The 23,406-nt window shown below is 39.7% G+C and overlaps 2 protein-coding genes across 5 annotated transcripts in view; one reads left to right on the top strand and one right to left on the bottom strand.

The window, feature by feature from the left end:
- ATP13A4 (ATPase 13A4) overlaps positions 1-7,194 on the bottom strand; it is a 38,133-nt gene extending 30,939 nt beyond the window's left edge. Inside the window, exon 1 of the mRNA XM_038145849.1 lies at positions 7,059-7,194. Coding sequence (XP_038001777.1) covers positions 7,059-7,121 — 63 coding nt within the window. The 5' untranslated portion in view covers positions 7,122-7,194. The remainder of the gene's footprint in view (positions 1-7,058) is intronic.
- Positions 7,195-11,083: 3,889 nt separating this feature from the next.
- Positions 11,084-23,406, top strand: part of OPA1 (OPA1 mitochondrial dynamin like GTPase) — a 48,171-nt gene continuing 35,848 nt past the window's right edge. Inside the window, exons 1-7 of one of the 4 annotated variants that reach the window (XM_038145691.1) lie at positions 11,084-11,229; positions 12,620-12,938; positions 13,244-13,340; positions 14,596-14,703; positions 15,917-15,970; positions 16,821-16,888; positions 21,569-21,667. In XM_038145691.1, coding sequence (XP_038001619.1) covers positions 11,201-11,229; positions 12,620-12,938; positions 13,244-13,340; positions 14,596-14,703; positions 15,917-15,970; positions 16,821-16,888; positions 21,569-21,667 — 774 coding nt within the window. In that variant the 5' untranslated portion in view covers positions 11,084-11,200. The remainder of the gene's footprint in view (positions 11,230-12,619; positions 12,939-13,243; positions 13,341-14,595; positions 14,704-15,916; positions 15,971-16,820; positions 16,889-21,568; positions 21,668-23,406) is intronic. The other 3 variants (XM_038145692.1, XM_038145693.1, XM_038145694.1) reach the window with 3 other exon arrangements.

Here is a 23,406-nt window from a genome sequence, read left to right as displayed (position 1 = left end):
GTGATCTGCACTAATGCACCTACACTTCAGAGACTCAGCCAGTGTCTCTGCTTGGTGCCGAATGACACTCTGTGCCTGCACCAGCTGGAGCTGCTGCGCACAGCTTGGCACAGACACAGCTCTTGGAGCTGTTACCTTCTTCCATGACAACTCCAGTATGGGGATTTTGGAGCTTGCCAATGTGCCATTGGCCTAACATCTAATGATGATGAAAACAATGATGATGATGATGATGATGATAATAATAATAATAATAACTGTTAAGAAGAACATCTAATGAACACTTGCAGAATGCTTTACATGTTCAGAAGGCTAAAAGAAGCTTCTCATTTACTCATTTTAGTTGTATGAGTAGGTATTATTATTCCATTTTTAAAGCTGGGGAAATTGTTACAGTGAGGCAAGGTGACTTGCCCAAAACATGTCTGTCAGCATTACATTTTAAGAGCTGCAGGTCTTGGTACTGTGGCCAAATTTCCTCTCAGTACTGCTAGCAGGGACTCAGTAAATGTGAAACAAAATGTATACAGTGCATTTATAGAGAAGATGCAGCCTAAGCTAAGATGGGAGATTCCACAGCTGCAATTACATCAGGTGACCAGGAGAATTTGCTAGCATAAGGGTTAAGGTTCCTCAATTCCTTCTTCTGAGTATATCTGCAGCAACTGTGTAATCTGCTTCTGAGGATCAGATATCTGCAGCCACAGATATTGCAAGATCCATTCATAAGGTGAGAAGAAAAGGCAATGTAATTGCAAGGATGACTAATGCATAATTCCTGGTTCTGTGCTGGTGTCTTTGCTTGTTATGTGAAATGCAGGCCCTGCCCAGTGGTTCCGCATGCTGCCTCGGCACACCTGCTCTGTGGCATTCTCCAAAAGACAGACTCTGTCATCCTAGGCAATCTCCAAGAGGTTTTTAGGTGGAAGAATTTGGCAACTGTGAGGAAACTGTGAGGAAACATTATGGTAAACAATACAGGAAAGTGGCCTGCACTGCACGGGACCTGGTTATACCACCTGTGAGATCAACACACAGTATTTTCAAAGGCTTCTGTAATCTCTGAGCAGACCAAGATAATAAGGCAACTCTGCAGCAGATAGAAGGAAGCCCATGGAGGACAGCAGACAGGCAATCTTGCCAGGAGGTAGTTGGTGTGGCAGTCATGTGCAATTAATATTCACATGCTCCTGTAACAAGGTAAAGGGTCTTCATTCAACTCTCTCTAGCTATAACCTGACCAAAAAGGTTAAAGAGATAGTGTCAGCACCAGCATACAGAATAATGCATAGGACAATGTGAACTTACTCTTCACAGCAATTGCTTACTAGCAGGATCCAGATTGCTTACTAGCTTGAATCCAGACTTCACAGCTTGTCAGCAAGGCAAAGGATCTCCCAAGGAGACAGAGACACCCAAGGGAAGAACTGTTAAAAGGACATGCTTTTGGACTTCCTACAGTATATGGCTGGACCTGGAACAACTGGAATTGTATTTTCAAATTGGGATGGGCATGAATATCAGGGTGGGGAAGAACAGAATTGCTGCCATGTGCATCTAGCTTCTGCCTGTGAATCACTCCTTTAATTTTCAGTTTTTGTGTCTTACACCCAATGTCTGAGAAGTCAGTAAGGATGTACAAACAGAATTAAGAAGAGAGAGGGTGGATGCTCTGCATCTGATTGGCAGTCACTTGGGATCATCATCTGCTGGCAGTGTTCTTCACTGAAATGTTCAATGGTTTCCCAAGTCTGATACAACAACATAACTACAAAACAAGAGTAAACTGTGTATTTCTTTGTGTTTTTGCCTAGGAAACCATGCACCAATATATGAAAATATGTATCTGAGTCTCTCTATGCTAGCATATGGTTTAAGACCTTTTTTGAGAATAGTTTCAACTCAAAAAGTGATTTGAATCCATAGATTCCAAGACACTCCCCAGAACAAAGCATGCATCAGTATTCCTCATCTTGAAATACAGAAGAGAGGAAAACAAGGAAAACCGCTCATCTTGGAAGAAAAGACATGCTCTTGAAGATATTCACTGTGCTGTGTGCTGGATCTTGCTGCTTCTCACAAGGGACTTTCCTTGTCTGACAGACAGAGAGACAGATAGAAAGAGGGATATCATTGAGCTGTCCTGACCCTTCAAGGGCATGAAATGCCACATGAACAGAGATTTTGGTTCAGGTTTGTTGGTTCATGTCTTGATGAGGGTGACATTTCTGAATACAGCTGTTTAGGAGTTCTACAACAAGTAAGCTGGGAAAGAATAAACATAGATGTTAACTGATCCATCTGGATGTCCATGAAGGAAGCTACTGTCAAAGCAAATAATTTCCCACAGCTTGGAAATGTCTGGAGTGGGTCACCTGGGCCACGTCACTGAGAAGTAAAGCTAGGCAGGGAAATAGACTGAGCTCCAAATTTGACTTGTGCCAAAGTTCTCTGAGCCAGAACCTTTCACGCTTAACTTCAGTACAGAATGTTCTGTTAGGTTGAGGAGTTTTTTCTGGCCTTGTGCTTTCAGATAGAAGGATTATAGCAATGAATGCTGCATTCATAAAAAAAAATAAAATTAATACATGAATAACTCTTTGTTAAAACAGAAACTTCTTACTCATCAGATAAGTAAAAATGAAAGTCTTTATAAGAATTCTCAAAACTATTATCTTCCACAAAAAAGTGAATATCAGACCCATAACAGAGGTATCCACAATGTGCATGAAGAAGGGAGGAACAGGCACACACATGGCACAGGTTTGTTTAGCCACATGAACGACTTATAGTAATTAGGGTTTAGAAATTCTTGAAGTTTATTTAGGATTCACTCGGGCTCTGCTACAAAGATCTCCAAGCAAATGCATGTCCACTACAGCAAATAATACTTTCAAGGCTGACAGAAGTCCTGCTGAGAGGACTGCAGTGAGAGCATGTCTGTCAGGTTAGTTTCATGTTGTTAAGGAAATAACTTTTGCTGTGTTTCATTTCGTTGCACTCGTGCAGACATGCTTCTTTTGAAGAGGATCTGACGAATACAGATTTGCGCCTTGACAACTTTTCTAATGCATGAACAAGTTTTTAGAGTTAAATGAGTGCATTTGGCATATAAAACAGTTCACAGTCAAAATTCTGCGTTCTTGAGTGCATCAGACTAGGAAATGGTGGAAAATAAAAAGAAGATTAGCTGTCTGTAAGACTCCTCATAGGAGGGGACACCATCTACAGAACAGGCTGGTATACAGTGTTTATCTCATGTCTATAGAATAATTTTTAATAAATTGTAGTGTACAGTAAAATTTTGTTTTCTCATCTGTTAGCATCTCTTTTCTCTTGAGACTTGCAACAGTCAGAGGAGTGACTGTAACAAAATGGTTTGACTCGTGAATGAAGGGTCTAAGAAGGGGCCAGAATTATTGGACAGAAAAAGCTGCCAGACCTGCTCAGTGGCAAGTAAGGTTCTTAGCTGCTTTTACAATCACACAAAGCCAGCATTCAAGGGCTTATCACTCTAGTGTCCAGCAAGTCTTTGTTACTTATGCTTAAAATAAAAATTGCCTCTAACTGCCAGGTCATCTGCACAGCAGAATTTAAATGCAAATGTCAAACAAACTCAAGCACCTTTTTCTTTGGTGAAAAAAAAAAAAAGCCTGTAGCTACCATCAGGGAACCTAAACAGTGGCTGTGAATGGTCATATTTCTGGCAACCCCAACACCAGGTACCCTATTATGAACAACCTGTTGCTATAACAACAGTTAAGAGGATTAGACTTGAAAGACTGGCTAAGTTTCACAAGCAATTTAATAACTGAATCTCAGTCTTACCAACCAGAACCCTTTTCATCAGAGGTTTGTCCCTGCTCTCTCCAAAGCCAGTAGTGACATTCACTATTGTTCCATTAGCAACAAGATTGTACCTTTCAGATTTTATTTCAATTTTAAAGTTACATTTTTCAAATTCAAAGTATATAAAATTCCTGTATCAGATTCCTTTCAGAACTGTGGCCTTTCAAAGGAGGCAGACAGCTGCCAAGATACAGCAGGGAACTGGGGTGCACCAGCTGCCTGACTGCAGTTCTCCCATTCCTTTAGCCACAAGCAATGGGGGAACACATGCTTAAGACAGGCTGCTGGAAAATCCTTCCCAAAGCAGCAGCCTGTCAAAGTCTATCACAATCTTTTGCACTGCAAGACTTAAGCTTCACACTTTAGGTTTTGTGCAAGGGGAATGATTATTCCCAAGCTGCGCAGAAAAGAACATCAAACTGGCAGAGAGCATAAAGCTGTGGTTTTACTTCCTCTTCTTATTCCACAGTAAATGTGCTTCTTCTCAAAATCTTCAAGCAGATTTTTCTGAAGGGAAGCATACTATTAGCCCTCTCTGAGGCAAGCTGCTGTGCCCAGAGTTCTCTCACACTACTAAGATCTTTCCAGTACTACAAATGGTTATGGAGAGTTATTCTCATGCTCTGAATACGCTTTGCTAAGTTTTAGCTGCATAGCAGAAGAGTGAACTTTAATTCAAGCCAATGTTCTGCAGCAATTGTGAAGTAATCCCAAATACATACACAAGGATATACAAGTTAGATTTCCTAAGTGAGAGTGATTACTCTTCAATCCAGGACTATGTAGCACCTCAGCTGTACCAAGAAATAGAAATACAGAAGAAAGCTTCAAAGCATTTCTTCTTACTAGAGTTTCCCAACTTTCCTCAGCAAACATGACAGTTGACCAGCTGGGTCAACTGGGAAGCATTGCATATCCAGAGTTCAAGTGAATTACTTACATGCTTTCAAATTACTTGAACTATTCTACTCTGGAAGAACTGGCACTTGCACAACGTCAGCTGTTACATTATTAGATCAAGAGATCTGATCTTGTTTGAAAAGTCAAGAACTGCTTGTTAATAATTTGGTTCAGGTAGATTAAACTGACTGTTGAAACAGCATCAAAAATATTTTTCATGGCTTTGAATTTTAAAAAAATTAAATTCTCTTTACTTCACGTATTCTTCTTCACTCCTCTATTTAAAGACTTCTCTTTCTTCACAACTACTGTCATTTACATACTACTTTCTTTTTTCCTTTCAGACAAATGCACACATTAGCTGTTCTCTTTTTTCTATACACACATTGCTTTTTTTTTGTCCTCTTACAGTACCTCACACATTCTCAGGGATATCTTCCTCTATCTCATACTTTTTTCCTCTCTTGCATCTATGTTACAAACACATTTATGCATTCTTGCCTAAATTAGCATAATTTGGCTACAGTTTTAATTGTATTTTCTACCCAAGTGCTTTACAAGTCTTTTTTCTTCAATTTCCATTTGGAAACACCAGGTGAATGAGCACTGATCCTACTCACTGCAGGCATGGAGAGCATGGCAACTGCCAGACACTGGATTCATAGTGAAGACTGACTCAACACTGGGCACACACAGTAGCTGTGCATGGAGAACCTCAGATTCACAGATCCCTGAGCGCCAGATTCAGGACACATGGGCTCAGTATGATACTGGTGGGAAACACAAACATCTTTGGGATAACTGGCTCCCTACAAGCACAGCTTAGGTGTCCCAGCAGTGCATAGCTAGAAGTGAACATTCAGGGTACAATAGTGTGACTGCACACAGCACCAGACAATCCACTTAAACCTAATTAGCTCCAGCTCAATTCTGGCATTGCTAGAGACAGCACCGATAGTGGTGAGAGCACAACAGGGTGTTTATAGTCCTAGAAGGACAGGGCAGGGTGGAGCAGAGGCACAAACCCAGCGGCTGTTTGGAGCTGGGGAGCAGTGGTACATCAGCACCAGGGCTAGAGCCAGGAGCAGGGTGCTGCCAGCAGGTTTAGTAACTGGCCGGCGGAGCCAGTCGGGCTCTGCATTGCACGCAGCTAATTAGTCCCCACCCGCGGAGCCAGTGCCTTGTGCTTCCTGCACTGCTCAGTTCATGCGGCTGGGTGACTCTCTACTGCATTCCCCAGGTTTGCATTACGCAAAATGTGGCATCTCCCCTTCCCTGGATGGCCGAGAGAGCTGTCTGAAAACTGACATTTTTCTTTGCAAGATAACAGATATCCATGTTTGCACGAGACACAGTCTCTCTCACTAGAACAGGAATGTCAGTGAGGAGATTCTGAAGACTTCTCCAGGATTTCTGAAAATGAACAGTTGTGTTGGCTTGGAAGTGACTGTGTTTCAACAGCTTTGCTATTGAAATCCTGCAGGCACTCAGCAGTGCTCCAGTGGCTCTGCAGCACAGGAATTTTGAGAAGCACTGCATTTACCAGATATACCTAAGAACTGTTGTTGTACTGCTGCATCATGGATCTGACATCTCCAGCAGAATCTATTAGAGGGACAGAATCCATGTGAATAGCTGACTTACAACACACAGTAATGCCAAAGCAGCTCAGAAGCACTCAATTCACTTCAGTCGTTTATTTGCTTTACTATTCAAGAGCATTGCCATGCAGAGACCAGAGATTTTGTGTAAACATAGGACTTATTTCCAGATGTTACAAAATGCATGCAAACACATTTATCCCTAGGAAACTCTGGAAAGAAATACAGTATTTCAGTATTTAGGAATCCCAGCTTCTGAGATAATGTTGGCAATTCAACAGACTGCATTTATCAGTAATTTATGCAAACATAACAGGTGTTATTATGTTTTGGAGAAAGCCAAGGTTTCCAGTTCTCTAACTGGAGCTGATCCTGGAGACCCAGATGTTAAATGGTTGGGGATGCCAGTCTGGCCCATCCCTCAAGCTCATATTAAACCACCTCCATCTAGATTTGTAACACCACATGAATAATCTGTTGAGCCATCATCCTCTGTTGGAGGGGATAAATGGTTGAATCCAAGGGACACAATCAACCTTATTTTCTTTCTGCTAAAAAAAAAAAAATTATCTCTTTCTAACTGTGTGTTTCTGCCAAGGAAACACCCCAGCTAGCAATAACTCAATTACAGTCTGTAGCATTTTATTGCAGAACACGTGCCACCTTCTGCTTCAAGCTAAGAAAGACCTAGACAGAGATACAACTCACCATCTCATTCTCTTCTCCCTGGTTAAGCTGTGCATAATGGTTCTTGGCAGGATTTTCCCCCATGAAATGACCCTCTGGAGACTTTCTACAGCACCCTCAGGACAGGTCTTCAGCATAGTGTGCTTGAACTTCTACATTGAGGAAGTGCTCTAAGTACACACCTTCCTTATAATTCTGATGATGTTTGAAGTAGGGAGCTCCTCCCTCCCTGGGGTTAGCAGGTAACACTTTATCCCTCCTCCCTCCATTCTGTTGTTGGAGTTTTGCAATTGTGAGGGTTCATGCAGAATTCAGTCAAAAATGCAAGAAATAAAAAGTTCAATCTCACAAGTGTTTGACACAATATGACTTGAGAACAAAACTCTGGTAGGTGCAAGCAACTGCTGTTGGCACAAAACTTTTAGGGGAGGGCAAGAGGGGAGTATTTTTCTTCAAGAGATTATGGAATCACCGGAGACCAGGAGTGTGTCCAAATAAGAAACAAAATAGCCATTGCTGTTGTTAACACTCTTAGCAACCAGTCTGAGCTAAGTGTCCAGCAGTGATCTCCACATAAGCTGTGGAAAATAAATCAAGCCCTGGCACTGTAAAAAGGGGCCCCAGTTTGTGCAGGTGGATTTGTACACTGACTGTGTGTCAGGATTCAGCCAGATAGGATCTGTAACCAGGAGCTTTATTCATTATTGAGAATATCCTCATAGAATGTCTTCTGACCTCACCATATAGCTTTGGGAGACATCACTGAGGTTATTTACTCACTCCTGGGGAAAACTGGAGTTCTCACTGATGTCAATAAGCTGGATGTCTCTGACCTTTAAATCAGAGCCAAAAGGAAGCTGGCAGGAAAACAACACTGAGGGTTTTGCCACCTATTCTTTTTTTTTTTTTTTGGGCTGCATTTGCTGATTAGTCTTGTGATTCATTCCCATTCCACTACTATTTCCTTGTACTTTGCTACTTTTTAAGAAGTTACACAAGAAATATTTTAGAAGTGAGGTCAGGAAAGGCAAACCTGTTCTTCCAGTAAGTATGTTAAGAAAACTAAAACATTACTTCTAGGGTGACTGAAACAGATCAAGAGGTACCAAGTTAGTTCCTGTTCCCCAGCATTTTGCTGCCATGTGGCATGGACTTGCATATCTCAAGCAACAGGAAAGAGCAGTGCCTATCCTCCAGTGGGCAGGCTCAGAGGATCTGGAATGGAGACATGCAGGAAACAGAGAAGAGAAAATGAAGGAATTAGGTCAGTTAATACAAACAGATGTGCACCCCTGCCCAGCACAGGGATAGCTGTGCTTGAAAATGCTGGTGATAAGCACCGGAGGCAAGTTGCTCTGCCTTGAAACCTACCACACCTCCAAAAGGAGCCCAGACCAAAGGCTGGACTGACAAGGATATATCTGTACTAAGCTGTGTAAGGGTGATTTATTGCACAAGACCAAGGGGAAAGAAGGTTCTCTCCAGACCCAACTTCAGTGCTACTCTCTCTTTCCTCCCACCGCAACTTGCTCTGAGCCTCTCAACTTACCATTTTATTCTCCTGAGACCAAGCAAAGGGAACTCCAGTTGTTATACGAGAGCCACAGTATAAACTAAAACTAAAAAAGAACATATTAAATTACATTTCTGATAAACCTGATTACATGGGGAAAATGAGCATTGCTATCTAGAAGCTGTAAGAGACTGGGAACAACTGCAAAGGCACCTTTTCTAAGGCAAGCTGATGATTTTGGGAAATGACTCATTATTTTGGGAGGTGCCAGGTATGGAAAACAGGACGGTCACACATGCTTTTTTTGCCTGGTCAGCTTTTGCTGCTTTCCCTAACATCACCCTTGCTCTTTCTAGTGCCTGTAGCAGACTAGGGTGCAGCAGGGGTCCTTACAGAGGCACAGAGATGAGAGATGCAGAGTTCCCACCAAAGCAGGGTCTCCAGGGAAGAATAAAGGCTCATACAATCTTTTCACTATTCGTAGTTTTATTCCAGCTCCAAGGTGTTCTGCACTCCTAGAAAACACCCTTGTACAGTATTTACACCGTCACAACTGAAAATGAAGAAAAAACAGGTTAAAGGTGCAGAACACTCATCATTTCCATAGTCTGACAATCTGTCGCAATAATTCAGCAAAGTGTTAATCTAGAACCAAAGAAGATGGTGACATTTGTTCATTTTCTTAAGCATGTTCACAATTGCCTGAAGAGAAAGCAGCCCGAATTGGAACCTTTAGTAATATGATGCTCTCTACTGTTTGGAGTAAGAATTACATAGTATTTATTAATAAAAAAGTTATTTGTTAGTATGTCCTATGGAGTGTCATCACCCATATTTTTAAATTGAAACTTGTTTTAAAAAATCATACATAAATTACAAAAATAACTGGTCAACCTAAAATAGAAAAGCAAAGTAGGATTTAAAATATAGTCCCTTAAACTTATAAATAAATAGTCACAAAGTAGGGAAGTGAGAGAGAGAAACACGTGCCTCACCTCAACCCAACTTTTATCCCAGTCCTAAAATACATGTATGTATTATGTCATCCTTATGCAATTTATTTTGCTTTGAAAAAATCTCACAGTATAAACAGAAGCCTGACCTCTAAAGCACCCCAAATCTAATTTTCAGTTTCTCAGCATGTGACACCCAGTTCTGGCCACATTACAGAAAGGAAGCTGTGAATCAACTGGTGACAGTCCACAGAAGAGCACCAAGAGGAATGACACAGGAGTCATAAAATATGGAAGAGGTACTTAGGGTTCGTCTATCTAAGGAAAAGGAGACTGAGAAGAGTCATGGCAACAATCTTCAAACACGTAACTGGAGAATGTAACGTTATCCATGTCCACTGTGGACATGTTACAAGAAAGATTCAGATCAGGCACAAGGGAATACTTCCTATTAAAGTCAGCAAGCGCTGGCATTGCCAGGTGAACACTCCAATGTCTGTGGTCTTTAGGGACAGGTGTGGGATGCACTGCTCAGAAATGACCTAACCAGAGGTGATCCTGTGTGAGGGCAGATGGACAGAGCTGATGAACTCTTTGGTGCCACCTTTGCCTCCTGCTCCATTGTGGCCAAAAAAATCCCCAACAACTCACAAAAGCCCACTGGGAAACACCTTGTTTTTTTCCAGCTTTCGAGGTAGCGCTGCCACCCATGTCACGCACTCCCCAGGCACAACAGCAGCTGGGGACTCATCCGAACCTTATCCGTAACAGCGCGGAAGCCGCCGGTACCAGCACCCGGGCTGGGCTGCCCCTCAGCACCCTCGCCAGGCCTGCCGGGCCGGGCCGCGCTGGGGCGCCAGAGCAGCCGGGGGCACAGGGACAAGGCCCCGAGGCGATCACGGCGGTGGGGAGGGATCCAGAACCCCAGTGCGAGTGATCCATGACCCCGATGCGAGGGAACCATGACCCCAGTGCGGGGATACGTGACCCAAGTGTGACGAATCCAGGACCGCAGTGTGAGGGATCCATGACCCCGGCCCAGGGATCCATGATCCGAGTGTGACGGATCCATGACCCCGGTGCTGGGATCCCTGATCCGAGTGTGAGGGATCCATGATCCCGGTGCAGGGACCCATGATCCATGTGTGAGGGACCCTGATCCCAGTGCGGGATCCCTGATCCAAGTGTGAGGGATCCATGATCCCGGTGCCGGGATCCCTGATCCAAGTGTGAGGGACCCCTGATCCAAGTGTGAGGGACCCCTGATCCAAGTGTGAGGGATCCATGACGCGGTTTAGGGACCCCTGATCCAAGTGTGAGGGACCCTGATCCCGGTGCGGATCCCTGACCCAAGTGTGAGGGACCCTGATCCCGGTGCGGATCCCTGATCCAAGTGTGAGGGACGCTGATCCCGGTGCGGGATCCAGATCCAAGCGTTACACATCCAGCACTCCCCGATTCTCCGCTCTCGGCCGACCAGCCCCCGCGGTGCCCCCTCTAAACCCTCCCTCCTTCTCCGCAGCCGAGCCCGGAACCTTTGCGCGCTGCGGCGCGGTTTCCGGCGGGGCGTGCCGCGCGGACCGCGGTGCCCGGAAGCGGCTGCCGCTGCCCTTGCCCTCAGCGCGGCCGCGCTCCTGCGGCTCCCGGGCCGCTCCCGCTCCCCCCCGGGCTGCTCCCGCTCCCTTCGGGCCCTTACCATGTGGCGGACGCGGGCGGCGGCGGCTTGGTAAGCGGGACGGGCCCCGGCGGGCTGCAGGCGGCGCAGCACAGCGGGTTGGGGGTGCGAGGTGCGAGTGGCGCAGGGCTGGGCCTGAGGCTGCTGCAGGCGACAGCCTGGTAGCCCCGGGCTCGGCACTTTCCCACCCTGCAGCTCCCCGGGGACCGGGGGGAGGCGGTGCATGTAGGAGGGGGCTGCTTCTCCCGCATTCTCGCCCTGTGGAGCTCGGGCCGCTTTCGTGTCCAGGCGTTGTCCCTGCCAGCAGCGTCCCGCTTGATTTCCAGCGTTCTACCGCAGCATTCCCGGCTGGAGCAGTGACAGTGACTGGTGGATAACAGCACGATGTTCTTGGCAAATTTCGTAGAGTCATGGAATGGTTTGGGTTGGGAGGGGAACGTGAAGATCATCTAGTTCCAGCCCCTACTTGGGAGCAGCAGTGGGAAAATAAGCGTTGTCTAGTGCCGAGTGAGAAAGAAAATGCCACCGTGCTTTTTGTTGGGTTACGTTGGCTTTGTAGTCACAGGCGTAGCAGGGCCACTTTTTTGTGTTTTACGAGACATTTATAATCTCAGTGCAGTGTTGCAGGTTGCCGGCCTGGAATCAGGCAGAGCTGCTCATGTTTGGAAGGATAGGTTTTGTTACTGTTAAAACCAACGTAGCAGAGGCTTGAAATTTGGAATTCATTAAGTGGTTCATTTAATAGCGTTGTTCTGCCATCCTTTTCAATCTGGCTGTATTTTTCAATGAAGATCTCAAGGTGATTTGTTTTCCCTCTTAAATCTGAATTCCTTCATGAAGGCATCAATGCACATGGTGCAGCCACCTCCAGAACTAATCTTGTCTATGCATGACCCAAGACAAAACCATCATCTTGTAATCCTAGAACCACAGCAAGTGAAAGGAACTGAAATGTCATTAAGCACGTGCTTGGCCTAAATAGGACAAATGTATTCTACAAAGAATTTTTTTCTGGTTTTTTTAAAGTTTGGAAATCCTCTACTAGCTTAATGTTTAAAAGTTCATTTAGAGAATAAGACAGGCCAAACTGTTTTCTTGTAAGTTGGAAGTCTTTTGTGGACTCTTTAGTCCAAACAGTGCTTTACCACATGTGTTATTTGCTTTATTGCAGTGTGAAAGTTAAATGTAATCCATAACAAACTTCAGAATTTGTAGTTGAGGTTTTGTGTCTGTAACCACTGGAAATACTTTACCCATTACCAATGTTTGCAGCTTTTTATTTTCATAAGTGTAGCAGTAGTAGCTGGAAATTGTGGATTCAAGGTGATGTAATAAGATTATCTGTAACCAGCTGAAATGTAACGTGGATTGCTTCTAAAAAGGTGTTTGAGTTAATGGTGTGTTGAAGAAATCAGTTGAAGTTTTTATTTCTTTCTTTTAGTGTCATCTGCCGGAGTCTAGCAAACAGCAGCTATGGAATAAAGAGAAAATCACCGCTTCAAAACCTGCATCTTGTTTCCCGAAGCATACATCATCCCTACTATCCAAGTGCAAAGTTCCAGAGACCTCCCTTAAGGATATCCATTCAGCAGCTCTCTTCTCTGAACCGTCTTCCCCTTCACAAAACAAAACTTTTGAATGTAAAACATGGCTACCAGTCCCACAGGAACTTTTGGCTGGCCAGATTAGCCTCTAGGCTTCTCAGAGTTCGCTATCTCATCTTAGGATCTGCAGTAGGAGGTGGCTACACAGCTAAGAAGGTATTTATCTCTGGAAGCTACTTTGTGCATTTTATCTTTACTATTACATGCTTCAGAACAGAAGTTCTTGTTATAGCCACAAAAATATGAGATGTCATTGCTTGGTTAACTGATGATAATAAAGATGAGTGACTATGGAAAACATTGCTTAGGAAACTGCTGTAGATCTTAAAAGATCAAAGTACTACTCATAGCTAAAGATGGTGGGTTAGTATGTTTTATGTGTTGGTAGTAGTTACTCATACACTTCTCTGTGTTCATTTCTTTTTCTGTTTCTACCATGACTTTTTTCCTTTCTCTGTTAGACATATGAGCAGTGGAAGGACATGATGCCAGATCTCGAGGATTATAAGTGGATTGTTCCTGACTTCATTTGGGAGCTTGATGAACTTGTTGACTTCGGTATCACAAAGCCATGATGTTATCTGTCTAAAGACTGGCATGTGTAAAACTTAAACATAGGAGTGTAGGTCCTCAGGGCCTCACTCCAGGAGTGGCTTTTCAGGTGTAAATTGAGTGGACTCTTATTTTTGGAGTTTGATGTGTGTTTCACCAAAGCATTTGTATCAGTGTGTTTGTAAGAAGGAATTAAGCTCTGTTTAGCATGGATATTCCCCAATGCATCCTTTCATTTGAGAATGTTCTTGGTCCTTTCATAAAGCCATACAGTCCCATTAGTCTGCCAGAAAGGAGATTGCAGCGTGATCAAGGGGACTCACACAGCTTTTGGTAGTATTGTGCAGAAAGTTTATTCTTTCTATATGATTGACTTACAAGCGAAGATATAAATAGATAGTAAAAACTATGTGTGATTAAAAGACCAGTTGAAAATGCAGAATAGTGAACCTGCCTATCCACAAAATTATCTTGAAGATACAGAAGCATAGAAAGTGAAAAATACAGACTTGCTTTCCTGAGCCTTCAGATTGCAGTAGAGGCTTTTGTGTATTTTTAGATGAAAGACAGAAATCTGAAAATCAAGCACTGACTTATATTTTTATATGCAGGGTAGAAATGTGGTGATCTTTTTTTATTTTTTTTAAATCATCTCTATGAGGATTTTACTGCATAGAATGGTAGAATGGTTTGGATTGGGAGGGATCTTACAGATATTTAGCTCCAACCTTGATGCCATGTGTGAGCATTGCATAGGTAAATGCAGAGATTGAAAAGTGATACAAGTTTTTCTTCTTCTTACTGCAAATAGACACTACATTTTTATAGAACTTTAAAGGTAATGATTTTTATTTTTAAGGATCACAGAATTGGCTTCCTTATGAAATTGAAAACTAGCCTTTTCTTAAATAGATTAAAGACATAAGCATAATTACAGTTTCACATAACTTTAAAACATCCTCAACAAAGTATGTGAAAGGATAATGTATGAAATGTGGTAAAATGCTATAAAGTACCTGAGGCAGCCAACTTATCAGCAAGTTCAAAGTCTAAAAAAGCAAGTGGTATTTCAGATCTGATAGTCTTTCCCAACAGTAGTGGGGGGGAGGTGCATGTGGAAAGAAACTTCTTCATACTTGTTTAAAAAAAATTTAAAAGCCGTATCCTGAAACTGTTGCTAGGTTTTATAGCCTCAGCCTTTTTTTTTCACAAAAATAATAGAAAAAAGCCCAACTCACTAACTGTTACACTGTTTTTCTAGAAAAACTTCTCAAAGCCCTCCCTGATGCAGATGACCTTGCCAAACTTATGCCTGACTTTGACAAGATTGGAGAGAGCCTTGCTTCACTGAAAGGATTTCTTTCTCCTGGTGAGAACAAATTTTCAGCTAAGTTTTAATTTCAAAAGCTGAACCTATTTGGTGATGAGGGTGTAGGTATATCCTTAGACGCTAAAACAAAGCAGATTCTGAAAATGTTTGTGTTTGCATTGAATATCTCTTCTGAAAGAGTTGTGGACACAGGTAAGTGTAATGTATTTTTAAAAGTGAGAATTCTAGTAGCAAGTGCAGAGAACTATAAAGCAAAATTGAATAGAAAACTTCTATTCAGCTTCAACTTCCTCTTCAGCTTGAAAGCTCAATTCTTCAGCGAGTCAGAGAAGCTGGATATGTCCAGCTAGAACTTGGTGAGAGTGCCATGGACAGCAGCAATGTCACAGCTGTTACAGGAGAAGAGAGTTGGATTATTAAGAGCGCAGGTTCTTGATATTGCAAGTGTGTGAAATAGGGGATTTGTAACAAAGGTATTCTGGGTTGAATGATGTTTTCCATCTGGTCATGCACCCAGGAAAACTTGCTTGGAAATTTAGGTTAGGTGGGGCAGTATTTCAAAGGAGCAGGTGAGTTTTAAATCCTTCAGAAAAGGCATGGGGATGGTTTGTCTATTCAGTGTATCCAGGCACTAGGAGGCTTAATGGTTTTCAGGTATAGCAGACTTAAATGAGACATTTCTATCATTGGGCTTTTTAAAACTAAGAACAATTAGATTTGATCATCATATCTGACTTGTTAATGAACACAGTTCAAAACTTCATTCATTCTTAAAATAAACTGCAAGAACATTTGTGTTATATATACCTTATTAACTATGAAACCTCATAAATCTGTACTCAGGAAAGATTCTATCTGTGAGGGGTTATATCACTGTTCTAAGTGTGTTTGAAAATATTTTCATATCAGTGTGTGTAAGAAGTGTGGTTTTTCTTTGAAATACTGTCAATGGCAGAATTTATTAGTCTTACAAACACAGCAAGAATCTAAGTAGGGGCCAAATTCAGCAGAGTGACAAGTAGATGACAATCTCCTATGTATTTTGGCTGTTTAAAATTTTACCAGTTTAAAATTGTGTTGTTATTGACCAATAGTGAGGTGTCACCTATTACTTGTTATCATACTCACACTGGCATAGTGGCCATTTATGATTGTGTGGTCCTCCAAATGAAAAAAAGATCCCTCATCTTTCTCTTGCATTTTGTTTTGTGTTTATAATTTTTATTTCCCCTCTTCTGCTGATTTTTCACAGGTTACAATTTGGTTAGTGAAGTCATAGGAGCTTCTGATCTACTTCTGTTGTTAGGTGTGTAAATGCCCTTTTTCCTGCCCTTAAACTGCCTTTTTACAGCAAACTGTTAAAGCACTATGTACTAAGAAGAGTGAATATCAAGATAAATACAACTATTTACAGCAACTTAATATGGATTTATAAATACTTTCCCACTATTTTAAAAATACTTAATAGAATCCCAGAATATGCTGAGTTGGAAGGGACCCATCAGGATCATTGAGTCCAACTCCTGGCCCTTTTCAGGGATATCCTAAAAATCCCACCATGTGCCTGAGAGAGATGTCCAAAAGCTTGTTGAGCTCTGCCAGGCTTGGTGCTGTGACCACTTCCCTGGGGAGCCTGTTCTAGTGCCCAGCCACCCTCTGGGTGAAGAACCTTTTCCTGACCCAGGTCCTCCCCTGTGAGAATGAATAGATGAATGGTTGATATATCTCTGCCACAGTCCTTAGCAGATGCTTTTTATTTCAGCCTTGTTCCAGAAGCTTCTTTTGAAAACCTGTCATTACAATAGGAAAGATTTTTTTTTCTCATGACAGTAACATCAGTGGATTTTGTATTGTCCTTCTGTCTTTCTCAAAAACTAATTCTACAATATTTTGAGAAGTTTTAATGGTCTAATTGAAGCTCCCTGCTCCCTTGTGATAGAATTAATCTGAGTCATAAACTAGATATAAAATTTTGAGATGAGTTTTAAACTGATTTTGTTCTTCAGTTTCTTATGATGAATTTTTTTATAGGAACTTCAAAGATTATTGAATTACTAATTCATAGGGGTTGAAGCTTTAATTTTCTTGTAACTGTAGTTTGAGAATTTTGAAGTGCCTTTTGCATCTTATTATCAGTTTGTGTAATTGTGTCCTAGGTTCTCCAGGAGAAACAGCATTCCGGGCTACTGACCAGGGATACGACAGTGACAAACAGTTCAAGAAGGTAATTACTCACTTGCAAACCTGAAAATGTCACAGGTATTTATTGTTTGAAAATGCATCAGTAGCCTATTGCAGAAGTTCATTTGAAGCAGCTTGAAAAGAATTTATTGTTGAATATTAGTTCAGTATGCATTATTGCTTTTTGTATATAAAAGTATTGCAGGGATAATAAACATTTTGGTGTAAGGAAATACAAGACAGACATGAAAATGTTTAGTAATTGCATTATTAAGAAAATTGGTCTGTAATAAGAATGTGATTTTTAGGTGTCGTATGTGCATTTGCAGTTTTTCAGGGCATGGTCTCCATGGCACTTGAGTTTATAACTTATTACTGAAGTTGGTTTAGGTGTTTTTATTTATTTCTTAGCATTTCTGCTTGCAAACTCATTTCTGCTGACATTTTCACAGTTGTAATTCTTACTATAATAATTCCTGCCTTAAAGAATTTCCATTTCTTAAAGTAGTCTGTTTTTAATTTTTTTTTATCTAGATAAAGCATATATCATGTTTTTGTTATTATTTTCTGGAAAATGATGTTATTGTATTTTGATAACCTAAAATTTTAGCACTTCTTTCCTTGAAGTCAGGAAGGTGAAGTTTATTTTTTTGTTTCCATTAACATTTCTGTTAAATTCCTAAATTGTCATATTGCTCATTCTTTAAAGGCTTTTTATTTTTCCTGTGTCTGTTTTGAAAAATTGTTTTACAAAAATGGAAGGAAAGCAATATATATCAGGGAATTTGTAAATTATCATATAGTTATTGTTGAACTGAAATTTTCTGGACTATAACTGGGGCTTTTCCATAAACAACTAAACAATTTTCTGTATATGCAGGCATGTATACATTTATTCTACATTAATTCTGCATGGTAACAGTGAAACATGTACAAAGCTCAGACCTTACAACCATTTTACCCCCTGTAGAAGAGTGATGGATTTTTACGTGAGAATTAACCTCGCCTTTTATTTCCCCTTTGTCTGTAAACTGTCTGTATTTTTCTCCAGAGTGATTGCTTTGCACAGGTTTCACTGTATAAAACATAAAGAACACTTTACTATTGATTTGTGAAGAAGTGGCCATCTTAGTTTATTGTCTCTGATGACTGAAATAACTGACACTTTCACTGAATATTAGTAATATCATTAAAACTTGGTCTGATCCTGTGGCTGTTCTGGATGCAGTGATATCTGCATTTTAACTTTTACTGTGGTGTAGAAAATATCACCAGGTTAAATTAATATGGTTAAGAAAATTTTGTCTGGTCTAATGATTATATCTGATAAGAAACTGTTGATTTGCTAATTAATATTATCAGTTTGGACAGAATATTTCAAACTAGGCACATATTAATACTTAACAGAGTATAATCACCAAGTTTTTTGGCAGTCAAAATTATTACTTTCAAGACAATGGATAAGATGGCCTTTTTTCATTCAATGCTTACCACTGCCAACCAATGCTAGTTTAAGAACTGTGATTGTATGGGTTCATAAAGTTCATTGTATGGGTGCTGGAGTATGATACTAAATGTGCCTGAGGAGCTGGTTTTCTTCTGTTTCATTGTGAAGAGATTAGTAACTGATAAATCTATAAATTATTTGTTTGGAGGAATTTTCTGAAGAACTGTTATAGGATGTGATCCTCAGACAGCTCTCTAAAAGCTTCCAGTAGAGTTGTTTTGCAAAGTAACTTTAAGAGAGTGAAAGATGTCCTAAACACCAAATCAGGCTGTACTGCTTCTTGTCAGCTAATGTGTTTGTCTCATAATCTCTCATTTAATCCGAAAAGTAGAATATTTTTAAAAGAGAATTAAACTAAAATTACTGGAGTGTTCAGATAAGTAGTTTAAATATGTGGCATCTAAGTCTCTTTTTACCTGGATTAAATAAGAAATTTTGTTCTGGGAGAAAGAAGAGCGAAGTTATAAAAATGACAGTGAAGTTAAAGTACTGTATTGTAAGTGAGGAACTAGTTGAAGCTTCTGCTTGGAACAGCTGTGTTACCTTCTTAGGTTATCTTGCACTGTCTGTCTCCACGAAAATTTTCTTTAAGAAATAGTTTCCTCTTAAAGCAGACAAATTCCAAAGCTTAGCCTTTACCATTTAAGAAAACATATAGTGGTTATAGCTGTGATGGAGTTGGATTGAAAACTGTGACTCAGGTCTTGGTGTGGGGCTTAGAGTCCTTTCTCTGCTCTGGTTCTTTGGTACCATGTCATGCTGTGAAGACCCTGCTGCTCCTGGAGCAGTTGCAGTGTGTGATTGTCTCACTCAGCCTGCACAGGGTCACCTTCAGCTGGAGTAAGGAGCTGCACAATATCCCACAGCCCTTGACCACAGCTGCTGCTGGAGAGTGAGAGAGACTTGAGTAAGGACTGTCACTCACTTAGATTTTTTTTTAAACATTTGTTTTTTGTTTTGTACTTCCTTGCAACTTATGCAATAAAGTTTCCATAATTTTCTCTGTTTTATTAAGAGTGCTGTTATATTCCCAACCTAATTTCCAGTTTCTTGTTATAGATGCTCTGGATAAAATTGTTACATTTGTTCAAATTACTAAAAATTGATCTTGTTACCTATCTTGTCATTTTCACTTCTTTGTATTCCTTTTAAATTAAGGAGGATTTAAATTCCTTTTAAATTAATCATACTCAGCTGCAGTACAGTATATTAACTTTTAATACAAGGTAATAGGGGGTGGGAGAAGTTTAAAGAATGCGCAGTAACAATGTCAGGGTTTGTGCCAATATGTCAACTGCTGTAGTCTGTTATTTCCAGTTATTCCCTACCCTTTACATTGTTTCTTCTGACAATGAAAAGAATAATGTAATCCTTGTAAAGAACTTGATTTTTGAAATCGCATTAATTGATTGGTGTTGATTTTTCTAGCAAAAATTCTTGTAAGGACAGATTGGTTTTGGTGGAGGGGACATGCAGTGATAGTGTCCAATGACAGAGAGATATCAATATTTTTGTTTGTGTCTTGGTTTATGCCAGGTGGGGTGCTGTGTGTATAGTTCTGTACTATTTAAGGTTCTTAATTTTTTTAATATTAATTTATTTTTAATCTAAATCAGTAAATTAAGATCTAAAATATAAAGGAAATAATAATGTGATTATTGATTGTAACATTATCTTCTTTGTATCTATCAGAGAAGTCTCTTAAATGACATAATTTTTTTATTAGAATATTTTATTAAAAGGTGCGACTGTAGTTGAAAATTACTCTTGTCATACTTTATTGTGGAATAAGAGTCACATGTACCAGATGTCTTTGAAAGGAATTGCTAATTAAATAATTAGATTTGGTGACTTCAAACTTCTGTTACATTTCCTGTTTAAATGCTGAAAGGCCTTTGTGGCAGGTTTTGTTCAGTGTTTTTTCTTGTATTTTTGGACCCATAGCATAATGTTTAAAGGGAGTGTGTTGGATCGTACTGAGAGTTTCCTTTTTTGCAAAATATAATTATTGTTCTTCTAATACTAAATGTAGCCATGAGGCTTCCTCTCCTTGCTGCTGTGTAGGAATGAAATTGTTTGCCTGAGTTCCTGGCTCAGTTTTAGTGCATTTGCTAGTCTGGCATTAGAGACATTTATTAAATCTGAAAGTGCTTCAGTGAAATGCAAGAAGATTTTTTTCTATGCTTCAAATTATACAAATCACTGTTTAACAAATGTTTATATTTGGTCATTTGATTGTGTCTCTCCTTTTATCCATTCTCTTGTGTTGTTTATCCTTATGTGTACATGCCTGTGTGTGTATTTCATGCAACAAATGTATACCTTGATGATGGATGTCTTGAATTCTTACACCAAAGTTCTGTTTCAGAGCTTGTTTTGATTCCTGAGGTACATTTTTGAAATTATTCATTTCACTAAATGTTTTCTTAGAAGATGTAATATTTTTTATAAGAACATTATTTAAATAGTTCATTAATATACTTCTCTGCATTCTCTGAAATAAATAGTTCATAAGCTTCTGGTAGAGGCTGGCATAGTATTTTTCAACCAATTTTGAAAGACAGCTCACCATTATAGGATTGTTTGGTGTGGAGGGAGAAGAGAACTAAGCTTTGTGGAAATGCTGAATGAGTGAAAGAATAAGAATCAAGTTTTAGGGATTTTTGGAATTATCAGGAAGGGTTATGACAGCATGAATTTAAATTGCACTGTGTTACAGAAGTGGAGAGGGATTTTTTTCTTTTTTTTGTGCTCAAGAAACTATTTTTCTTCTGTCAGTTTTAGAAAGTTACGTACCAGCCAAAAATCATCTTTTTACAAACTGTCTGTATTTTGCTAGAAATAAAAACAAAGCAAAAATACCCTAAAGAACTTTTACTGACAAAGCTGAACTGAATAGTTTGATAATATTTTAATGCTTTGATAGTTATGGATGGAATTTTTAAAATATTTAGATGCTTGGTTAAATTTGAATATAAGTGTAAAATGTAGCTAAATGTTGGTTGTTTTGTTCTACCTGGATTTGCAAAATGCATGGTTTTGCTGGCTCTGTCCACTCCAGCTAGCAAGACATCTTGGTAATGAAATTCCACTTGCATTTGAATTGACCCGTTCATACCTGTTTTTCATCTGTCTTTGTGTCATGCCTTTTGGTTTAACTTTGTTCTCCTTACACCCCAAATTTTTCCTCTCCTTTTTATTATAAACTCACGGCAGGGCCTGCTTGGGGAGCTCATTCTGTTACAACAGCAAATCCAGCAGCACGAGGAGGAAGCACGCAGAGCCGCTGGCTTCTCTTCCCAGCAGAAGCGAAAGGTGATGCCTTAAGGGACGATATGTTCTGCATTCACTCTAATCCAATACTTCAGCTCTCTGCATTTGAGTAGAAAAATCTAACTAATTAAATCGTGGATGCAAGTAATTGGCCAACTTCACTGCAGATGTGTAGTCCTGTTACAAGTCCGTTTAACCAAGTTGCATTTAAAGCATGATGTTAAAAGCAAAACAGGTACTTTGTGTCGCTTTGAAATTGTATTATCTCTGCCTCTATAAAAACTGTTATTTAAAGTTCAAACATTAAAAATGCATTTAAGGAAAGTACATGAATTAATGTCAAACCAGTTTACTGTTGCTTGTTTCTGGTAGTTCTGTCTTGTAAGAGTGTAGTTACTTACAGGGAATATATCTCTGGGAGCTTTCCTCCCCTGCTTTATACTGTTGCGAGTCTGAAATTGACAGCAGCTCCTTAGTAATAATTTTGCACAGACAATTGAATGTTGCTGATAATAACAGTATCTGCTGTTTATTCATCAGTGGTAATCCCTTGTCTGTTTTCCATCTGAAAGCAGAATTTTTACTGATTTGTTGCACTTGTTGAACATCTGTACTTCTCTTTACTTATTTAATTTAAGCTCTGATCATTTTGTTAATTATTATATGGCTGATTGGAAATCCTTCTTAAATTGGGATATTTTAGTTGACTGATCTGTTGCAATCTGTAATTCTTTACCACTTTGCATTGTTGGCTGCTTTTGTGTCTCCTTAAAAGCTTTCTGATTAGTCATACTTTTCAGCAGCTTTGGAATTTAGCATTGAATACAGAACTTGATCTTCTGTACATCTGAAGATAAATCCCAGAGAAAGATAAATGCACTAAATATGAATTAAACTTTTAGACATATTTGCATAACTGTAATTGTCCTGCTTTTGAGTCCATCAACAGAGGAAAAAAATCAGTGTTCTCTGAAAGTATAGTACTTCAATGTTTTACTTTCTTGCCATATTATTTTATATGGTTTAGAGTTACAAGCTCCCTAGTCAGACTGTATACAGTTTATTGAGAGAGCTAGAGAATGGAATAATAGATTGAAGTAATAATAAAATGTATGAACTTGTAAAAATTGCTGAAAAAAACAACATAATATTTGATATATAAAAATTTCAGTCTAATAAATACATTCAGGAAGAAAAATGAGCTTGATACTACATTTGTTTGTGATTGAGATTCTACTTTGTTAGTACTTTATTGCAACTAATTCCACAATTCCCAAGCTATGAAGAAAATGCTCTTTGTTATCCTGCCCTCCATGGCAGGTACTCTGTCTTCAGAGGATTGAAGGTCTACCTTCCTTTGCATATAGAAAGTTTTCACTTAACATTCAATGTGCTGTTTGGCATACATGCCTTAAGACAGAGTCTTGTTTGTCACACTAACTTTTATGTTTGAATCAATTTGAAAGAGATGGTAAACTAATTTCTTTAATACCTTGATATGAGGATATCGGTCAAAGAATCCAGTTATTGATCCACATTGTTTTTTGGAAGACCAAATTGTGACTGTCAATGAAATAAATAATTTCAGGTCTTTCTGACAGGGCATAAACTAACCTTTTTTATGTTTTAACTGAGTTGTCTTGCTTGCATGTCTATAATAAAATATGATGGTTTTATTTCTGTTCTTGAAAGTTTTGCCCAATTTACTTACATATTTTTCTATTTTAATTTATTTGCTCAGTATTAAATCTACTGCAGTTGTAAATTGAGTAACAGTACAA

The sequence above is a fragment of the Motacilla alba genome, chromosome 9 (genome assembly GCF_015832195.1).
Source record: "Motacilla alba alba isolate MOTALB_02 chromosome 9, Motacilla_alba_V1.0_pri, whole genome shotgun sequence".
In the NCBI taxonomy this organism is placed as follows: domain Eukaryota; kingdom Metazoa; phylum Chordata; class Aves; order Passeriformes; family Motacillidae; genus Motacilla; species Motacilla alba.
The sequence above is the reverse complement of the archived record's forward strand: the minus strand, read 5'-3'. Positions and strand labels throughout refer to the sequence as shown.